Source organism: Carcharhinus amblyrhynchos, chromosome 6, assembly GCF_965287045.1.
Source record: "Carcharhinus amblyrhynchos chromosome 6, sCarAmb.v2.hapA, whole genome shotgun sequence".
NCBI classification, from domain to species: domain Eukaryota; kingdom Metazoa; phylum Chordata; class Chondrichthyes; order Carcharhiniformes; family Carcharhinidae; genus Carcharhinus; species Carcharhinus amblyrhynchos.
Genome location: NC_137329.1, coordinates 54,127,621 through 54,149,671, shown reverse-complemented (window position 1 = coordinate 54,149,671; position 22,051 = coordinate 54,127,621). Strand labels below are relative to the sequence as shown.

The following is a 22,051-nucleotide window of genomic DNA, read 5'->3' as shown; positions in this document are numbered from 1 at the left end:
TTTTGTAATGGATGTGTCTGTGAGTAAGAATCATAAAATATTATGTCACAACTTCATTTGACCTAACTTCCAGCCTCCTATTCACTTCCATGCCCTGTAATATTTATCTTTTTTCAAGAAAGCATTTAATTCCTTTTTAAAATAATTTATGGAATTTACACAATAACATCTATATAATTGTTTATTTTCCATCTTTCTGTTGAATCCAATTTGTAATAGTGTTCAGTTGTGCTCCTTATTGCTACTTCGTAGGCAATCTATCACTATTTATCTATATTGTAACCTTTCATGGTCTTGAAGACTTCAACTTTCAATTCAAGTGAAAAGGAATAGCCGTAAATTCTCAAGTGACTCTTTCATGCGAAGATTCATGGCAGTCAGTGTGAATGAGATGAGAAATGAAGCTCTAACTCTTCAGATTCTAGAGTCAAAATTGTCAATTTGTGTGAAATATTAAGGGAAGCCCTTTAACGTAATATTTCAAAAGTGGCAATAGTACATTTCTTGCCTCTAAATCAGAGAATTGCGGGTTCAAGTTCCACTCTGAAGCAAGTAATCTAGGCTGACATTTCAATACAATATCAAGGGAGTGCAGCACTGTCAGAGGTACTGCTTTTTGAATATGATGTAGAATTGAGGCACTATCTGTATACTGATGAATGTAAAAGATCCCAGAGCTCTAATCAAAGAAAATTAAGGATGTTCTCTCCAGTGTCCTGGCCAATATTTACCCACATCATTAAGAACAGATTACTTGGTTATGATTTCATTATTTTCGGACATCATCAGGTTGTGAAAAGTATGACAGAACTGCACTCCTTTCCTCTATGTAATGGGACATTGCTATTGCTGATGTTAAGGTGGATCTTTGGGAACAGGGAAGGGGCAAGAAAGTTGAGGGAAAATATCTTTAATTTCTGACAGTGACATCAATTAGAAGAGCACACTGATTATACGTGTCCTCAGAAGAGAAAATAACCCTGAAATTTCCCATAGGTTCTTCTAGTCTTACTGTAAGAATGGTGAAAGACCATCAGAGACCTAATATAACCAAAACAACTACTAATATCAAGGAAGACTCTACCAGCATTACTGCAGGAGGACCATGCAGATTTTCACAGCCAGCACATTTTCAAAGGCAGAACATCACTTTTAACAATGTGTGTAATTTGAAGGAATCACTTTCAGGACTGATCCCAGCTCGGAGTCAGTATATTTCTTACCATGTTGTTTGTGTGCTCTTACAGGTCTATTTGTCCTTCGTCTACCCAAATGACTTCACCAGGCTCACTCATATGGAAACGGAAAATAAGTGTTTCTACCGGGAGAGCCCTTTGTATTTGGAAAAGTAAGAATCCATGAGTTTAAAAATAAAATATCATAGGCCACAGATTGAATCATAAGAACTAGGAGCAGGCAATTTATCCCCTCCGGTCTGCTCTGCCATTTAAAGCGTAGTTTATTAAAGTTCAAAGTTTATTTATTGTTGTCACAAGTAGGCTTACCTTAACACTGCAATGAAGTTATGTGAAAATTTAACACGATCATGGCTAATCTCAATTCGGCCTCAACTCCTCTTTCCTGTCCATTCACTAGCCCTTTAAACCATTACTAATTAAAATCCTGCTCTGGGGTACTGAATTCCACAGATTCACGACCCTTTGAGAGAAATAATTTCTCCTCATCTCTGTTTTAAATCTGCCATCCCTTATCCTAAAACTATGATTCCTTGTTCTAGCTTGTCTTATAAGAGGAATATCTGCTCTAGGTCTACTCTGTCAACCCCCCCTTATCATCTTGTACGTATCAACTGTGTCTTCAAAATAAGCCTAATCTGCCAAATCTCTCTTCGTAAGACAAATCTCTCATCTATGGAATCAATCTAGTGAACCCCCTTTGAAGCGCCTCTAATGCAATTACACCCCTCCTCAAGTAAGGGGACCAAAACTATATATTGTATTCTAAGTGCAGTCTCACTGATGCCTTGTACAGTAGCAGCTACACTTCACTACTTCTTTATTCCACTCCTATGGTAATAAATGTCAAGATTCCTTTTGCCTTCCTTATTATGTGCTGTACCTGCATCTTAATTTTCTTTGATTCATGCACAAGAACACCCAGATCTCTCTGTACTGAATCATTCCAAAGTTTCTCTCCAATTAGATAATTTGCCTTTGTATTTTTCCTACCAAAATGTATAACCTCACACTTACCAATGTTAAACAACATCTGCCAAATTTTGTCCTAGTTACTTAACTTACCCATATCCATCCATTTACTATCTCACTAATTTTAGTGTCATCTGCAAATTTGGCTATGGTACATACTATCCTTGCATTCAATCCATTAATATAGATTGCAAATAATTGGGCCTGAGGACTGAATTCTGTGGCATACCACTAGTTACAAAGTTGAAGATTAATCGCCTGGACTGGACTTTATGTTGATAGTAACTTCAAGCTGCCTCGCTTTATATATTTTGTATGCAATATCTTAGCAGGACTGTTTCTGCACTGCAAATCCTGCCAATTTGATACCCTTGAATAAATTTAAAAAATGATTTTATAAATTCACTTTGGGATCTTTGTTTTCTAATTGAGCTGTGAGTAGATTTTAAAATGTAACATAAACTTCACAGTCGTCTACCTCCTCGGCCAGCTCCTGACCTCTCCCACCATAGGGCATATCGCCAGGAGTGTCTTCCCTCCTCTACAAAAATATCCCTCCTGACCGGTTTGTGAAGACTGTGACTGCATTGTGATGTTTTAGTTATGCCCCTTCCTTCATTCACCATAGAACCCTGGTTGCCTGGTTCAAACAGTGAGAATAGAGTAAGTACAGTGGCATCCATGTTTTCTTCATTTGCATGAATTTAGCACACATAACTTTCTTTCCTAATAAATTTGATCCTAAGAAAACAACAGGAAGGTTTGGTTGCTGTGGAGCACATTCCCTGTTTCCTATCTATTCCCTGTCTGGATCTGATGAGAAGTTGGTGGGATTTGGAGGACATGTTAGAAAACCAAGGCCTATAAATCTGTCTGTTTTTAAATACCAATATTTTCCCTGCAGTGACTTCTTTGTATTATGATGTACAAGTGTTGGTTTTCAATGCAAGCAATAATGCTCTGAGTGTTCCTATCCCTAACAGACTTTGCAAACAGTGACAGCCAGGTCTGTTTACCTATGGTCTACATAGTAAACATATACATACCAAATGCATAACGCATATTGAGGGGCTCACGTTACACAATTTTCTGAATAACATGACATCAAAGTATCACCTTTACTTAAAACCATGCAGCTAAAAACATTGAGTCTTGACGAGGACGCAGAACATAATTTAAACTTGGAAGGGAGGCAATGGCCTAATGGTATTTTCGCTAGACTATTACTCCAGAAACTCAACTAATTGTCTGGGGTCCCAAGTTTGAGTCCCACCATGGCAGATGGTACAATTTGAATTCAATAAAAAATATCTGAAATTAAGAATCAATTGATGACCATGAAACCATTGTCAATTGTCAGAAAAACTCGTCTGGTTCACTAATGTCCTTTAGAGAGGAAATCTGCCATCCTTACCTGGTCTGGCCTCCATATGCCTCCAGAGCCATAGCAATATGTTGACACTCAAATGCCCTCTGAAATGGCCTAGCAAGCCATTCAGTTTCAAGAGTTACTAGGGATAAATGCTGGCCAGCCTATGCCCAATTCCCATGATTGAAGTTTTTAAAAATCTGCAGATTAAGATCATGCAGATTAAATTTTACAGACGTGTGAGATTTTCAGATTGATGTGAATATGTTTGCATATCTCCCGTTTTCTCACCTGTATATGATTAGCATTACAGTCTTATTAATAATCAGCAGTGTCAAGATAAAGAATTAGATAGTATTAGACTTTTGAAACATGGTGGATGAATTTGTGTCCCAGCTATAATTGTACTTGTTCTATTCGCCGAGTGTAATTTTCTCAACAACATAGTAATAGCTCTGATATAACATAATGACAGGTTCTGGGAATAAATGAAGCTATGTGGGTATATTGTGGAGGAGAGAGATGAGAGAGTAAAATGGAATATCTCTCCTCTTATCAAACATTCTTCACACTTATCCATCAAATAACACTTCTTTCAGTACCTTTCAGTTCCTTGAATATTTTTTTTCCCTAATTGAATATCAGTAACAAACCACTAAAGCTTTATAACTCAACTCACATCCACAGTTTTGACTGAAATATCTGTCCTTTCTGTCCCACCAGGTTTGGCTTCTACAAGTACATGAAGATGGATGAAGAGGAGAGCAAGCCCTTCTTGTTCGATAACCCAGAAGGTAAGAACGCTAGTCAGTCAATCAGTTTATTCAGTGATATAGAATAAAGTAGAAAAGAAATGAGCCGTTCAGCCCAAAAAGCACATGCTGGTGTTTATGAGCCTCACAAGTTTCCTCCCAACCCACTTCTTCACACCCTATCCACGTATCCTACTGTTCCTTTCTCCCTCATTGTTTTAGCTTATCTAGCTAATATAGAAATAAAAACAAGGAATGCGAGACATGCCTCTTTGGTCTACTCCCTGAGCAGAGACAAATTTTGAGTTTATTAACACATTGACAAGGGAAACTCATTTCTTTTGCTGGCAACTTATATCAACATCATGCCTGTTCCAACCAGGTCCAGCATGAGAAAGATGCAGAAAAGAGGGCCCTCTACAATGCCCTCTGCAATGTCCCGACAATGTGCCTCAGGTCTGAAGACCAAGTGCTTGCACTAAAGAAACATTTGCAAATCCCATCAACCATTTGTGAAGCATCTCAAAATTAAATTGCAAGTGATAGGACATGTTGAGAAAGTGGCTGGAAAAGGCTTATGGAATCCAGGGCTTTATAAATAGAGGCATAGAATGCAAAAGCAAGGAAGTCATGTTGAATCTTTATCAAACTCTGGTTCTGCTTCAGCTGTAAGACTGTGCCCAATTCTGGGCACCGCACTGTAGGGAGGGTGCAGAAAAGGTTTACGGAAATGGTTCCAGCAACGAGGGGACTTGCGTTGTAAGGGTAGAGTAGAGAAGCTGGGGCTGTTCCCCTGACAGAAGAGAAGGCTGAGCAGGGATTGATAGAAGTGTTCAACTCATGAAGGATATTGACAGAATAAATACAGAGAGATCGTTGGTAGAAAGATAGAGAACCAGAGGACATCAATTAAAACATAATTAGTAATAGCATCATGAGGAAGTTCTTCATTTCACAGTGAGTAATTAAGGTCTGGAATGCACCAGCTGAAGGTGTGATGGAAGGCAGATTTAATTGTGACTTTCAAAGGGGAATTGTATAAACACCTAAAGAGAAACAATTGTAAAGTTCCATAGAACAACTGGGACAGGGTGAGTTTCTCCTGTGCTGTAACCATTTTATGATTCTGTGACTTAATGGAAAATATTTAATGATTAGCTTTAAAAAAAATCTCATTTGTAAAAGCTCCAAAATCTACCACAAAGGGAAAATAAATAACAAACGTTGAAAGCAAATGTTTCATGACAAATTGGTATCATGGTGATACCACACTCTCACCAACATTTGTTAGCAATGCCTCACTATTTATGAACAAACAAAAGCATCCTCAACATCCTTGTAACTCAGCCCTTCAAAATTATAGTCATAGAATCATAGAATCCTACAGTGTAGAAGGAGGCCATTCGGCCCATCAAGTCTGCATCGACCACAATCCTATGCAGGCTCTCCCCATAACCCTATTGATTTACCCTAGTTAGCCCCCCTGACACTAAGGGACAATTTAACATGGCCAATCCACCTAACCCGCACATCTTTGGGCTACAGGAGGAAACCGGAGCACCCAGAGGAAACCCATGCAGACATGGGGAAAATGTGCAAACTACACACAGGCAGTGACCCAAGCTGGGAATTGAACGCTGGCGCTGTGAGGAAGCAGTGCTAGCCACTCTGTCACCATGCTGCCCGTAATGGCTTAATATATTCACAGAATACAATGAATTTCAAAGTGTTCTCTGATTCAAAGGATTTTTTTCTTTTCTGCCTTACAATCAACAAAAGAAATAGGTGAGAAAAAATAATACGAATAAATAAGGGTGCCTGCATTCTGTGACACCCTTGAAATCTCCTATTTGTCCCAGCAATGCCCACCACTACTGGTGGAGCTGCTGAGGCTCTAGAGCTGGCTGGCCTCTTGATCAGGTACGGGCAGCATTATGAATTCAGTCACCATTTTTAATAGAATGGCGAGTGCAAAGGCTGCCTTCAGCGCCTCCAAGAGAATGCCACACTGGGTTAACTGCCAGCAGGGGTGGGCTTGGGATCACCATTTGCTCCTAACATGGCGTTCCTGAAAGCCCAGTGTTTTGAGATGCAATTGGATGGCAAAGTTCTCTAGGATTTAAAACTTTAAAGAGAGAGTGGCCATCTAGTTTGGGTCCTTTACCACCATGGCTTGGCATTGATCCTCATCTCACCATCCAACTGGGATACCCCATTACAGCATCCTCTTGGTCAAGATCCCACAATAAAGGTCACCAACGGCAAGCATTCTACAACATTTTTATCCCAAAACATGTGAATTAATAAAATAGAAATGATCTATTTACATTTACGTGGTCTCTTAGTGCTTGTTTTGTGACTGCCCTTGCCTATGTTTGAGTTGCCTATTGGCTGCAGCACAACTGGAGAAAGGCTGCTGACTTTCACCAGGGGAGACTGCAGATGCCTCGGTGATGCTACAGCAATCTACGCTGGCAGGTTGACGGGCATAATCCTTTCCCCCTAGACTGCAGCCCACGTGTACCTGGTGACTCACTATATGCAGATCCTGACCCTAGGCTAACTTAGGGGATTTTTCACAGTAATTTTATTACAGTGTGAATGTAAGCCTACTTATGACTAATAAATAATAACTTTTAAACTCTGAAGTTTAAACTCTGAAGTAAGGTCTGGACTGCAAATGATATAGATCATGTGACAGTGATCCTTCATCACTTGTGTGAGGTAGTTCTCTACCCTCCTCCTGTGGCTGGGCAGGATACCGTTCTTGTGATTCTGAAAGTAGAAAATAAGTTGGAGTGAAGGAGGTGGGATTGGAGTGTGAAGCATGAAATCCATGGTCACATGATCTGCAGCTTGCTAATCATGCAAGATAGCAGGATTGGGGTGAGTTGGGAGTTGAGTGATACTGCAAGACAGGCACATGCCACCATCATCAATACTATCACCGATGCTGGATAGTTTGGGCTCTGGCATAGCTGACCCTATGATGCAGAGAAGCTTAGGGGATGGAGGTGTGCCTGGTGCTTGTCAGTCCACCTTTGTTTTCTCCCATTTTGTGAACCTAGCCCTGCTAGAGAGAGGACGGAATGTCATGATTGTGTAGCATGATAGTTGGGTGCCATACCTCATTGTCTGATGCATGTGGAGACAGCAAGAGGTGTTTGTGAGGCTGGCATTATTGGAAGTCATAGTCATAGGGTGGGATTTTTTGGCCTTGCTCATCCCGGAACTGATGGGTGAGTGATGGGGGCGTGCTAGGTTAAGCAGCCTAAGAGGTTGGAGGTGTGGTAAATTTGAGATGTCCTTTGACAATTGACCTTAGTAAGATTATTAAACTTCTAGCTTGATCCTCGGGCCCATACTCCTGGGGTTCACTTCCACTTGCTCCCATTCCCTCCTGAAGGTGTTCCTTCATGGATCCCTGGCTTCCTGCAGAAACATGACCATATGCCATCTATAAGGAAACAGCATGATTGCAAATAACATCTCCCTTGGCTGAAAACAAATGCACATGAATTTTTAGACCAGCTCTTTTCTATTGCTTCATTGCTCTATGACTTACAAACAGTTATTCTTTACTTTTCTTCCCATGTTTTGGGCCGTACAGATTTCCCAGAAGAATCAGAAGGAGTGGACACCGAATCCATACTAAGCAAAAGTCAGGTGACATGGAGCAAGAGCAACGTTAAACAGCATGAAAATAACAGCCTAACCCAAGACCTGGCAGCTGCAAAGAGGAGACTTCAGCCATCAGTGGTGGACAACAAGAATGACCTTGATGACTATTCATTCAGCCACAAGAGAAAGTCCATTTCAGATAAGCACCACATTGTGAAATCGCAAAGAAAGGCCTTAGATCCAATTCCTCAGGGAGATAATATGCCCCTATCAACTGCTACCTATGAGGATCAGGAAATTGACCTCTTTCACAAGCTGAACAATAGGCAAAGCAGATCCCTTACCTGGGCTAAGTTCACCCCAGAAGAGCCGAATAAAAAGCCAGCCAACCAGACAGCCCTGTCCAAGCCTGGTAGAAGCAGCTTGTTCAACTTGCAGCCACAGATTTCTATTCCACTAATTCCCAGCAAAACCAAACAACTTTTAAGTAACTCTGCTCATGCTGGAATCCATAAAAAAAGACTCAGTGAGCCCAGGAAGCTGCAGAACAAAATCTATGTGACAAGACCCCAGGAAAAGAAGAAAAAAATACTGCATGTAGAGAAGGCCAAGGATTCGTTCCCTGGAATGTATCTCCATAGCAACACAAAGAATGCTGAACTGCAAGACCAGGGCCCAAAAAATGAAGAGAGGAACATGGCTTCTATTACAAAGGGGAAATCAACAACACTGTACCTCACAAATAAAATGTTTTGGTTAAATAACAACACCTCACAGGAGGGAGAAATGCAAGAGATCAACGATGATGCTTTTCGTAGGACTTCTCAGAAGGCGAGTAGGAATTGGAAGCCACTGCACAGAAATTTGGACCAGTATAGGGGTGACAAAAACAGATATACCATTACTGTAACACCTCACGTTCACCTTACGAGGGAGGCCATTTTGGGTAAGGAGGAAGCCACACTGCACAGAGAAGAAAAGGATTTTAAATCAACAGGTGTTGCTGCTGGAAATGATGCCGAAGAGATGCCATACTGGAAAACGGATGATTTGAGTGAATCCCAGCAAACCTACATGGACCAGTTTGAGGTTACTGATGATGGACTGTCCGATTACAGTTACGAGGATACTGAGCTGCAGAGAGGTTGGATAGAAGAGTCCATCAACTGGCAACGGACATTCAGTGTCAGCTCCATGGACTTTGAGCTCTTGCGGTCGGACTGGAATGACCTCAGGTGTAATGTTTCAGGAAACCTGCAGCTGAGCGAGAATGAGGTGGTGGATATTCTAGCGCAGTACATGGAGAAGCTGAATGAGAAAAATCAAGGGTAAATACCTTCAGACTACATTCCTGTGTAATTATTTTGTTTCAGAAAGTAAGGATGGGATTTTCCAGCTCTGCCTCCTGCCCAGATCATCTGGGCGTGTCGAAAGTCATTGACTTTTGGTGGGGTTGCTGAATCTCCCGTGGTCGGTTTCGCGATGGTGGGACTGGTAAATCCTGGCCTGAGCCTTTCTTTCTCCTTGCATCAACCCATTTTAAGATTTTCAAATTAATTTGGAGCTAAGCTGGTGATGTTGCTAAAAGTGAACAATAATCCTGGTCATGTTCATTTTCCAGTCTTTCTCTGGTCTCTAAACACAGCAGTGTAATGATCCAGCTGTTGAGGCAATTGTGTACCCATGGATAAATGCTCTAGGAATAGGGAATAAGATATCACAGAGTCATAGACCTTTACAGCACAGAAGGAGACCCTTTGGCCCATCATGTCTGTGTCAGTCTTATATTGTTTACAGTCTCTGAGAGGTGAAAGGGCACATTGTCAATTTACTCCAAATCCTGTTGGATTGTTTGTGTTATGTGCAGAAGTGGAAAGGACCTTCTCTTCTACCAGTGTTGTTGTAAGGGGGAGTGAACCTGAGCTTCCATCTACGAATCCACCATTTCCATCAGTGCCTGCCCCTTTCCCAGCTCTTTTCCAACAGCCTGCAACACCAAGTAATACATTATCTGATCACTAGATGAGCCTGATTCTAAAGCACTAGTAAAGGAGTATAATGATATTCAGGATGGAGAGGTGAAAGAGAAGAACTTCTTCCCATGAGGTAAGTTCCTTCCAGGATTCTTCTCTGCTGCCACAGTTCTTATGGTGTGTTAGCATATCTATTGGTGATTAGCAGGAGAAGACCTGAGGAAATGCACTCTCGTGTGTTGTGTACTGGGTGTACATTTCAGCCTCGGGGATGATAGGTCAGCTGGCCACACAGAAGAGTAGCAATCTGATTCTGCACAGGAAGCCATTTCATTTGTAGGAACCCACGTCAAACAACAAAATAAATCAGTATGTTTATCTTAAACAAAGTCCTGTGGACACTCTTGGAGGTGGGGGGAATGTGATTCTCCCATACCACTGTGCCAAGTCTTCAGCGCAGTGGGCCAGGAGAATCGCGCATCAATTGATTCGTGGGATAACTACAAGTGTTCTCACTGTGCTTGTATCTCTCAGGCCCGAATTTCCAGAAATCAGCTAGTGGGGCAGAACTATTAGCTGGCTCAGGGCTGAATTCTCCAAGCCTGCTAGTATCTCCTACCCTGGCAGAGTGGTTCACTCCAGCGGGGATTACTATAGCTCTCCTCTTTCGGGGAACTATTGGGACTATCCTGCTGGAGTGAAGGGGGGCAATCGGGGCCCCCCAGGGTATTGGGCAGTGGGGGGGTGCCCCCCTGGGGATGGGGTCCCTGGCAGTGCCAGCCTGTTCCCCTGGCACTGCCCAAGGGGCAAAATGTCCATGCCCAGAGAACATCTTAGCACTGCCCACCAGGCGTGTGGCAGTGCCAAGGGATAAGGGCCTAGGGGACGGTGCCTAGGGGGGATTGGTGGGGATGGGAGTTCCCACTGCCACTCTGCATTGGGATCTGGTCGGGTTGGAAAGAGGCCAGTGATCGGGGCAGGCTGGGGTCTGCCTTCCTGGGGGATGGGGCAGAGCAGATCTGCCTGCAGGGAGTGGGGGGCAATCGTCACTGCTGGAGAGGCGCCGGAGATCAGGACAGGCTGGGATGGGGCAGGGGTGTTTGGAGCTGGCCCATGAATGGACTGGGGGCCACAATCAGGCCATGGGGGGTTGTTGGGGGCAGCAATACTGGGGTCCCGGGCTGCCCAGTGATCGAGCTGGCTAGCAATCTGCAAGCTGACAGAGTGCATGCACAGAGCCTGCAGATTTCAGCCTGTGCAGCGTGTATAGGCCCTGCCCCCTGAAATTCTAATAATATTCACGCTGATAACCTCTGCATTGCATAGAGTGTAGGAGACTCTTTTCTGAACTCCCACTGATAAAAACAGCATGAATTACTCCAGTTTTTCCGCAAATTCGGCACTTCGAATTTTTTTGGGAAAATCGCCCCCCTAATATTTGATAGCAGATGGATGCTAACCTGCAGTTTAGCTGGAATGTGTCGATGATATTAGATCACTTTCTTTAAACATTAACAATGATAAAAATACTAGCTTGAGACAGTGTCAAAGTTAACTGTGTATATTTGTCCAGATAGCTCACACTAAATGGTGTAACATTTTCGAACTGGCTCTGCTCAACCTCCCTGTGATAATGCCACCAGCAATTGTTGCATTGTATACTCACCTTCCCAATGAAAAGCTTGGAGAATCATATCTCCTCTCATTTTGTTCTTTCAAATGTCTGGTTAACGTGGTAGGAAGAACATGTCCATATTATCTTGAATAAAACTAAGTGTCCACACCAGTTGGAAAACTGGAGTGTTTCCTGCTGGCACTGACAAGCATCTCCCAGGTGGGATTCATCCATCTTTGAATGCAAAACTATGCATAATAGGAGACATAGTCCCCCTTCACTGAGATTGGGGAGTCCTTTTTAAAGGGTGTCCTGATCTCTGCATTCTGACAGAGGCCCCCTACTCCCATCATGGGAATGGTGACCTCCCTGACTGACAAAGGAAGCACCACCAATCCCTCAGGAAAGAGGGGCATTCTCCACCTAACACAAATAAGAGGACACCCCACCTGCCCCACACCATGCAGCCATGAGGGTGACTCCCCCCCGTCCCCTTCAGGCTCTCCCTCTCTCAACTCCCACCCAACAAACCTCCCAGGCACACCTGAGGGTCCACCCCACCTTGGCAGTGACACCCTGGCCTGTCATGTAAGAAACAATTAGAAATTGAAACTGAGGGTCAACGAGGTAATTGCAGTACCCATGTGCCTTCTGCCACTACCAGGCTGCAGAGGGAGGGTCCCCTGAAGGGTATGGGGATTGGGTGAGCTCAGGCTAGGGGAAGGTGGGTTAATCTTGGCACTCTCCCCCAAAGTGGATGATTAATACCTAGATAACCCCTTCTAGCCCTGGGATTCATGAACATTGCTCCTGGCAATCCACTGGTCAAAGTCTTCATTCTGCTCTGTGGGCTATGAAAACTTTAATCTCCATGCTCCTAGGACATTTTGCAGATTTCCAAATCCCAGCAACATTCCATTCTGTAGAAGGGATTCCCCTTTCTCTCTCTAAAAAGCTGTAGGTTTGAGAAGATACCTTTCAAACCCTCTGACTGACTGAAGTCAGACGCTTTCACTGGGAAGGGGAGGAATTCTCTTTCTCACTGCTGCTCACTTAGCCTTTTTCTTTTAACACAGCATTTATTTCAAATTTCTGAGCCTTCATAGAAAGCTGAACATCTTTGAAATACCTTCAAACTCTTTGAAAAGCCATGTTTCCACTTAATTTCAGCAGAGTACTTTAAACTCGCCTTTGATTGCCAGCTTGCCAGCTGTCACACGGCAGGAAGTCAGGCAAAAGCAAAATACTGCAGTTCTGGGATCTGAAACAAAAACAGAAAATGCTTGAAAATCTCAGCAGTTCACAGAGCATCCATGGAGAGAGAAGAGAGCCAACATTTTGAGTGTGGATGACCTTTCATCTGAACTAAGAACAAAGAAAATCTGAAAAGATTTGTACTATGAGAGTGGGGGTGGGGGGGGAGCTGTCATTGGACGAAAAGAATGTAGATGAGGATGAAGAAGGGTGAGAGAGGTGCTAAAAGTGTCCATTAAGTGGTCAGCATGCAGTCAGGTCTATTTGTGTACCTTTCTCTTCAAGGTTGAATGCATCTCAAATGTTACTGCCACCCCCACCCCCATCCCCATTGCTCCAAACTGTAATTTTTATACAGGCAAGGAACTGGAAAGCACTTAGCTACTTTGAAGTTGCCTTCAGCATCTGCCAAATATAAAAGTCTGGGGCTAAGTGAGCAGCTGTGGAAAAGGGGACTCACCCCCCTCCCTCAAAGTGACTAATTTCTGTCAGTCAGTGAACATGAAAGTGATTTTCTCAAAATTGTAGCTTCTTAGAGAAAGGAGAATCCCTTCTGCAGAATGGAGTGCTGCTGGGATTTGGAAGCTACTGGGTGTCCAGGTCATGGAGATTAAAGTGATCAGGAGATTAAAGGTTTTCATAGTACACAGACCAGAATGAAAATTTTGATCAGACGGATACCTGAAAGCACCATGCCAGGAATGATGTCCAGGTTTCCCAGGGCTGGAAGGGGCTGTCTGGACACTAAACCCTCATCTCAGGGGACATTGTTGAGGTCAACCCCTTGTCCCCAGCCTAAGCCCCCTGCCCCCAGCCCCCAGGGTCCTTGTGGCCTCCCTCTACAGCCTGGCAACGGCAGAGGGCACATGGGCACTGCACCCCCCTCCTCCCCCCAACACCAGGTTGATCTAGATTGTCTGGACCTGCACCCAGTACAGATCCTGCCGGCGAGATAGAACATAGAACACTACAGCACAAACAGGCCCTTCGGCCCACTAGCTGCGCCGATCACTTCTATACCTACTAAGCCATAGACCTATCTATAACCCCCAATCCCATTAGATCCCATATACTCATCCAGAAGTCTTTTAAAAGACCCCAGTGAGTTTGCCTCCACCACCACTGACGGCAGCCGATTCCATTCACTCACCACCCTCTGAGTGAAAAACTTACCCTTAACATCTCCTCTGTACTTGCTTCCCTGCACCTTAAATCTGTGTCCTCTCGTAGCGACCATTTCAGCCTTGGGAAATAGCCTCTGAGAATCCACCCTATCTATTCCTCTCAACATCTTATAAACTTCTATCAGGTTGCCTCTCAACCTTCGTCTCTCCAGGGAGAAGAGTCCCAGCTTCCTCAACCTATCTTCATAAGGCATGCCTCCCAATCCAGGCAACATCCTTGTAAATCTCCTCTGCACCCTTTCAATAGCTCCCACATCCTTCCTGTAGTGAGGCGACCAGAACTGCGCACAGTACTCCAAATGAGGCCTGACAAGAGTCTTATAAAGTTGCAGCATTACCTCCCGACTCCTAAACTCAATCCCTCGATTAATGAAGGCTAGTACCCCATACACCCTCTTGACCACATCCTCCACCTGCGAGGCTAATTTAAGAGTCCTATGGACCCAGACCCCAAGATCCCTCAGCTCTTCAACACAGCTAAGACTCCTACCCTTGATATTGTATTCCTTCATCCCACTGGTCCTGCCAGAATGGACCACTACACATTTATCTGCGTTGAAGTCCATCTGCCACTTCTCCGCCCAGTCTTGCATCCTATCTGTGTCCCACTGCAACTTCTGACATCCCTCCAGACCATCCACAACATCACCAACCTTCGTATCATCTACGAACTTACTAACCCATCCCTCCACTTCCTCATCTAGGTCATTTATGAAAATGACAAACAGCAAGGGTCCTAGAACAGATCCCTGGGGCACTCCACTGGTGACCGACCTCCAAGCAGAAAAAGACCCACCCACAACCACTCTCTGCCTTCTGCAGGCAAGCCAGTTCTGGATCCACAAGGCCAAAGCCCCCTGGATCCCATGCCCTCTCACCTTCTCAAGAAGTCTTGCATGGGGGACCTTATCAAACTCCTTGCTGAAGTCCATGTAAACCACGTCTACTGTTCTTCCTTCGTCAATGTGCTCAGTCACATTCTCAAAGAACTCAACTAGGCTCGTAAGGCACGGTCTGCCCTTGACAAAACCATGTTGACTATTTCTGATCATTCTAATCTTCTCCAAATGCTCATAAATCTTGTCCCTCAGAAGCCTCTCCATCAACTTACCAACCACTGAGGTCAGAGTCAGCGGTCGGTAATTTCCCGGGCTATCCCTGTTCCCTTTCTTGAAAATAGGAACCACATCCGCAATCCTCCAGAACCTCTCCTGTCTCCATCGATGATGCAAAGATCATCGCTAGGGGCTCTGCAATCACTTCCCTCACCTCCCACAGTAACCTGGGGTACATCCCATCCGGTCCCGGCGACTTGTCTATCTTGATAGAGTTTAAAAGTTCTAACACTTCCTCTTCCTTAACATCCACATACTCAATCTTTTCAGACTGCCACAAACCTGTAGTACAACCTCCCAGATCACTTTCCACCGTGAATACCGAGGCAAAGTACTCATTAAGCACCTCTGCCATTTCTTCCGGTTCCACACAGACTTTTCCCCCTTCACCTTTTATAGGTCCTATCCCTTCTCTTCTCATCCTTTTACTTTTCACATATTTGTAGAAGGCCTTGGGATTCTCCTTAATCTTACCTGCCAAGGCCTTCTCATGACCCCTTCTGCCTCTCCTAATTTCCTTTTTAAGCACCTTCCTACAAGCCTTATACTCCTCTAGATCCTTAACATCTCCTAGCTCCCTGAACCTTTTATACACCTTCCCTTTCTTCCTGACTAGGTTCACCACAACCTTCGTGCACCACGGTTCCCGCGCCCTGCCAAAACCTCCTTGTCTCATCGGAACGTTATCGTGCAGAGCTCCAGTCAAACATTCCTTGAATATCCACCACCTTCCTTCTGTACTTTTCCCCAAGAATGCCTCCTTCCAGTTTATTCGTCCAATTATCTGCCTGATGTCTTCATATTTCTCCTTACTCCAGAGATGGGTGAGTTGCGGGAGTGATTTGAATCAGGCTTCAAGCTTGTTAATTGCAGTCAAATTGATAAACATACATAAGGGCAGAAACCTGACCAGGGCCAACGGGGCGAGCTGGGAGACTGGCAAAAGGCTTGGTGCCCAGCAGGAATCCAGATTTGGCCCTGGTGCCTGATGAATGGGCCATCAGGATTCCTGACTAGCTCACGGGCCTGGAGATTCCCCCCAAATATAAACTCTAGGGAATAACTCTGAAGGGGGTGCAAGAGCAGAGGGACCTGAATGTATCAATACATAATTCATTGAAGGGGGTAAGATTGAGGGTGTGGTTCATAAAGCATACAGTATCCTAGACTTTATTAATAAGGGCAAAGAGTACAAGAGCAATGAGGTTACGTTGAACTTGAATAAGACACTTGTTTGGCCTCAGCTGGAGTATTACACCCTGTTCTGGGCACTGCACTTTAGGCAGGATGTGAAGGCATTGGAAAGAGTGCAGAATAGATTCACAAGAATGGTTCCAGGGTTGAGGAATTTCAGCTACGAAGATCGATTGCAGAAGCTAAGACAGTTTCCTTTGAGAAAACAAGGCAGAGAAGAGATAAAGGCAGATCAAGATATTCAAAATCATAAGTGGACTGGACAGAGTAGATAGAGAGTAATGCATGAAAGGACCATGAACACGAGGACACAGATTTAAAATAATTGACAGACATAAGCGATAGGAGAAAAAGCTTTTTCACACAGCGAGTACTTCAGGTCTGGATTGCACTGCCTGTGCAGTGGAGGCAGGTTCAATCAAAGCATTCAAAGGGGAATTAGACTGTTATCTGAAAAAGAAGAATGTGCAGGGTTATGGAGAGAAGGTGAGGAGGACTCTGAGAAAATCACTCATCTGGAGAGCTGGTGTAGCCACAATGGGCTAAAAAGTCACTTTCTACAATGCAGCAATTCTGTGATTCCTGACAGCATTTTCATTCTAACAGTATCAACCCTCCCATTCTGACAATTCCAGTGCCACTCCTCCAACAACAATGGGACACTTCACAACAATCCATCTGCTTGTACACTAAACACCGGCTACTGCCCTCAAAGCAATGTCCCCCACACCCACGGCTTGTCTTTCTCATCATATGCACAATGCTGAGCTGTCTCATAAACATCTTTAAAGCCCTTCAGTAGGACAACCCAAAGACTATTGCCACTATTCTGGCAGGAGAAGCTGGCACAAAGAGAGGAAAAAGTACAAGAACATAAAGAAATCCTGCCAGGCCACAAACTCTGATATCACTGGAGGAAGCCACCAGTGAAAATCATTGGCAGAGAAAGGACAGATAGCATTGCATTGGCAAGGCTGAAGGTCACACACAGCAGGGTGTTTGGGCCTCAATCCTTCCTCATCTCCTCCAACTTAACTATTTCACTTTCACACCTGCTGCCCTATGCTGTCTTTCTCATTGTAACATATTCAGTATCAGACTTATTTCTTCAGTTTCTGTGTAGGTTTGCAAACAAAGACTTATTGCTACTCATATGCTCATGAGACAATCTGTGATTGTTAGCTAGATGTGGAGATGCCGGTATTGGACTGGAATAAACACAGTAAGAAGTCTCACAACACCAGATTAAAGTCCAACAGGTTATATATGGCGTTTGCTATAAATAAACTTGTTGGACTTTAACCTGATGTGTGAGACTTCTTACATTGTTAGCCTAGCACAGCTGCTCTTATTTTAGAAACTTTATGGCCTTCCAGGTGAAACCTTATTCTTAAAACGACACTATTTTAAAATTATTCCATTAACATCACCTGTCCAAAATTTTCAAAATCTTGTTCAATCTTCATAGACTGTTACTATTTATCAAATGTAATTTCCTTTTCTCGGGAATATTCCACAAATGTCAGATTCTGTTTCTTCCTTGATTTCTAAATTTTTGTCTATACACCTCTGGCCCTGACTGCAGTTTTACTGTATCATAATCAGCAGACTGTAAGATAGACAAACCACATTTCTAGCGTCTTCTCCAAAATTATGTTCTGCAATTAAACTATGCCATTTAATTTCAACCATGACAATGTTGTAGCAGTTTTCTCAAATGACTCAGTATTTCAACACTGAATTTTGGTGCTAAGTGAATTTTTCTTACCAAGTTTTTCGGTGTCCAGATTACCAGCAACCTGTCCTGGTCCCTCCAGGCAGATGCTACAGTTAAGAAATTCCATCAATGCCTCTACTTTCTCAGGAGACAAGATTTGACATGTCCACTACAACTCTCACCAACTTCTACAGATGCACTATAGCAAGCGTTCTTTCTGGTTGTATCACAGCTTGGTATTGGTCCTGCTCTGTCCAAGACCACAAGAAACTACAAAGCCCAATCCATCATTCAAACCAGCTTCTCATCCTTTGACTCTGTCCACACTTCCCACTGCCTCAGAAAAACAACCAGCATAATGAAGGACTCCATGCAACCTGGACATATTCTCTTCTACCTTCTTCTGTCGGGAAAAAGATACAAAAGTCTGAGATCACTTATAAACTGACTCAAAAACAACTTCTTCCCTGCTGCTATCAGACTTTTGAATGGACCTACCTCACATTAAGTTGATCTTTCTCTATACCCTAACTATGACTGTGACATTGCATCTGCATTCTCTCCTTTCCTTCCCTATGTATGATATGCTTTGCCTACGTGGCATACAAGAAACAATACTTTTCACTGTACACCAATACATGTGACAATAATCAAATCAAATCAAAAATCAAGCCAGTGGTTAGATCTAAATCTTCATTAAGTTTACCTGTGACCCCCTGGTCAGGTTTCCTAAGTTTTCTTTACTGAGTTCAAGTTTTCATTCTAATTTTTTTTCATTCTAGTTTCTCTTTCTGTCTTTGAAATTTGTGTTTTCCTGTTCTTATACTTTTTGGAACTCAAATATCATATTGACAGTATTATTAATGTGAGACTTTGTAAAACAGTTATGTTTTAAATTGTCTCCTTTAATCTTTTCACTTGTCTTTCCAACTGAGGTTTTCTCATTTACAGTTGAACGCTGGCTAACTTGACCTGAATGCTATTGGAATCACGCTTTTCTTCCTCAAGGTTCAGGCATTGAGCCAATTTCAGTAATCTCTGCTTATTTTTGGTCCTCGGCTGCTGCCTTCAAATTAACCTTTGTTGGTTGTTGCAAGACATTTGCAGTTAAGTTTTCTCTTTCAAGAAAGGTTTAAGCAATGGAAATGGCCATGCCGATTTTTCAATGAATACAGCAAAAGTAAATGTGAAATCCTGTTCATTTAAGAACGTAAGAACTAGGAGCAGGAGTAGGCCATCTGGCCCCTCGAGCCTGCTCTACCATTCAATAAGATCATGGCTGATCTTTTTGTGGACTCAGATCTGCTTAGCCACCCGCTCACCATAACCCTTAATTCCTGTTCAAAAATTCATCTATCCTTGCCTTAAAATCATTCAATGAGATAGCCTCAATTGGCAAATTCTAGTGTACTCATTTCAGTCTCTGAATTTGTATCCCAAATGAGCCCCAATTTAGGACGATCCCTGTAGAGCCTGACAACTTTTCAACTTTTGATTTGATTTGACTAACTCAAAGATCACACTTTAAGACTCCTGCCATAACAAAAAAAAGCTAAAATCAATGTTGAATAAACATTACTTAGTAGGCAGCTAGTGCACTAAACTTCAGAAAAGATATCCCCTCTGATTTCCTGACAGGACGGAACACCCCATGTTTATGCATTGCACTGCACTCTCCACAGAATTGTAGTCTTTACAGGAACCAGTTCAAAGTTCCAGTAGGCTCATTTCTCCCCATTTCACTGAACTGTGATGTTTGGTGTCAGTCAAAAATCATTTCCCTCAGTCATCTGAGAATCTCTGAACTGACTTCCAGCAGAAAGTCCCATCCCCACAACTCCTCCTCACGGCCATGCCAGGACAAATCTTCCAGTATCCTTAAATCTCCACAGAATCTGTCGCTTCATCCAGGGAATGCCCTCCCATCAGCATCCAGCATCCTCTACCATTCACAACAGCTGCTCTCTCTCTCTGTCTCTCTCCCTTTCTCTCTCTCCCTCTCTCCCCATCATTCTCCCCCAACCTCCCCCCCCCACCCTCCCCCATTCTCACTCACTAACTCTCCCCCACTCTCCCTCCTCCTCCCGCCCACTCTCTCCCTCCCATCTACTCTCTCCCATCCCCTTTCTCTCTCCCGTCCCCTTTTTCCTCCCACCTCCTTTCTCCTCCTGCCCCCTTTCTCACTCCTGCCCCTTTTCTTCCTCCTCCTCCCTCCCCCTCCCTTTCTCCCTCACTCTCTCTCACTCTCCCTCTCCCTTCCTCCCCATCTCCCCCTCTCATCCCTCCCCTCCCCTTCCCTCTCCCTCCCCACTCTCTCGCCTTCCCCCTCTCTCCCTCCCTCTCCTCTCCCTCTCCCTCCACCCTCCCTCTCTCCCTCCCTCTCTTTCCCTCCCTCTTTCCCTTCCTCTTTCCCTCCCTCTTCCCTTCCCCTTTCCCTCCCTCTTTTCCTCCCTTTCACTCCCTCTCCTTCTCTCCCTCTCCCTCCCTCTCCCTCCTGCTCTCTCCCCCTCCTGCTCTCTCCCTCCCTCTCTCTCCCTCCCTCTCTCTCACCCTCTCGCTCTCTCCCTCTGTCTCCCTCCCCCCTCTCCCCCCTTTTTCTCCCCCTCTCTCCCCTCTTTCTCTTCCCCCTCCCCCCTTCCCCAGTCCCCCCCTGCCCTCCTCCCCTTCCCTTCCTTCCCCGCCCCATCCCTCCCCTCCCTCCTCCCTCTTCCCCTCTCACCCCTCCCCCTTTCCTCTCTCCCCTGTCTCTCTCCCCCATCTCCCTCCCCACATCTCTCTCCCTCATCTCTCTCCCCCATCTCTCTACCCCCACTCCTCCCTCCCCCTTCCCCCTCTCTCCTCTATCTCCCCCCTCTTTCCTCCCTCTCTCCCTCCTCTCTACCCCCATCTCTCCCCCTCCCTCTCTCCCCCTCCCCCTCCCGCTCTCTCCCTCCCTCCCTCCCTCCCGTTCTCTCCCTCTGTCTCTCTCTCTTGCCCTCTCGCTCTCTCCCCCTCTCTCTCTCTCTCGCCCTTTCGCTCTCTCCCTCTCTCTCTCTCTTGCCCTCTCGCTCTCTCCCTCTCTCGCTCCCCCTTCTGCCTCTCCCCCTCCCTCCTCTCTCTCCCTCCCCCTCCCCCTTTTCTCTCCCCCCTCTTTCTGACCCCCTCCCCCCGTCCCCCCTCCGCCCTCCTCCCCCCTCCTCCCCTTCCCCTCCCTCCCCGCCCCGGCCTTCCCCTCCCTCTTTCCCTCTCACCCCTCCCCCACTCCTCTCTCCCCTGTCTCCCCCATCTCCCCACCTCTCTCCCCCATCTCTCTCCCCACATCTCTCTCCTTCATCTCTCTCCCCCCCATCTCTCTAACCCCCTTTCCCCCTCCCTCTCTCCCCGTCTCTCCCCCTCCCTCCCTCCTTTCCCCCCTCCCCTCCTTTCTCCCCCACTCTCCCTCCCTCTTTCACCCCTTTCCCCTCTCTCCCTCTCTCCTCCATCTCTTCCCCAAATCCTCCCCCCATGTCTCCCCCCATCCCTCCCGCATCGCTCCCCCTTCTCTCCCCTCCCCTTCTCTCCCCCCCCCTCCATCTCTCCCCCCTCTCCCCCCCTCTCTTCCCCTCCCCCTCTCTCCCTCTCTCTCCCTCTCCCTCCCCCTCGCCTGTCCTCCCGCTCCATCTCCCTCCCACTCCTCCCTTCCACTCCTCCCTCCCTTCCTGCTTCTGTGCCCCCTCTCTCCCCCCTTCTCTTGCTCACTCCCTCTCTCTCACTCTCTCCCTGTTCAGGGTTTCTAAGTCAGTAAATCTTCTAGTCCACTTTACCTAGAATTAACAGAGACAGTTTAAAACATAATTATTTAATAAAACCTTCATAACACTGTTAATATAGCATTTAATGATTTGTTGCAGTATTTCAATCATACATGCTGTTCACCAGTGATGAGAGAGTGAATATTGATCCCAGGAGTAGCAATGAAGCAGCCTGTCCTATATATTGTTCAGCTTAAGTGTTGTAGCTGCACCCATCCAAGCAGCTGATGAGTACTTTTCATTACAGTCCTGCTTGAGCCTGGTAGATAGTAGAGAGAGTTTAAATCATAGAATCCCAATTGTGCTGAAGGGGGCCATT

General features: G+C 44.9%; 1 protein-coding gene across 1 annotated transcript in view; it reads left to right on the top strand.

The window, feature by feature from the left end:
* Positions 1 to 22,051, top strand: part of LOC145343931 (N-acetyl-beta-glucosaminyl-glycoprotein 4-beta-N-acetylgalactosaminyltransferase 1-like) — a 720,751-nt gene that overhangs the window by 640,137 nt on the left and 58,563 nt on the right. The window contains exons 12-14 of the mRNA XM_080190473.1: positions 1,248 to 1,348; positions 4,261 to 4,331; positions 7,900 to 9,238. Coding sequence (XP_080046599.1) covers positions 1,248 to 1,348; positions 4,261 to 4,331; positions 7,900 to 9,238 — 1,511 coding nt within the window. The remainder of the gene's footprint in view (positions 1 to 1,247; positions 1,349 to 4,260; positions 4,332 to 7,899; positions 9,239 to 22,051) is intronic.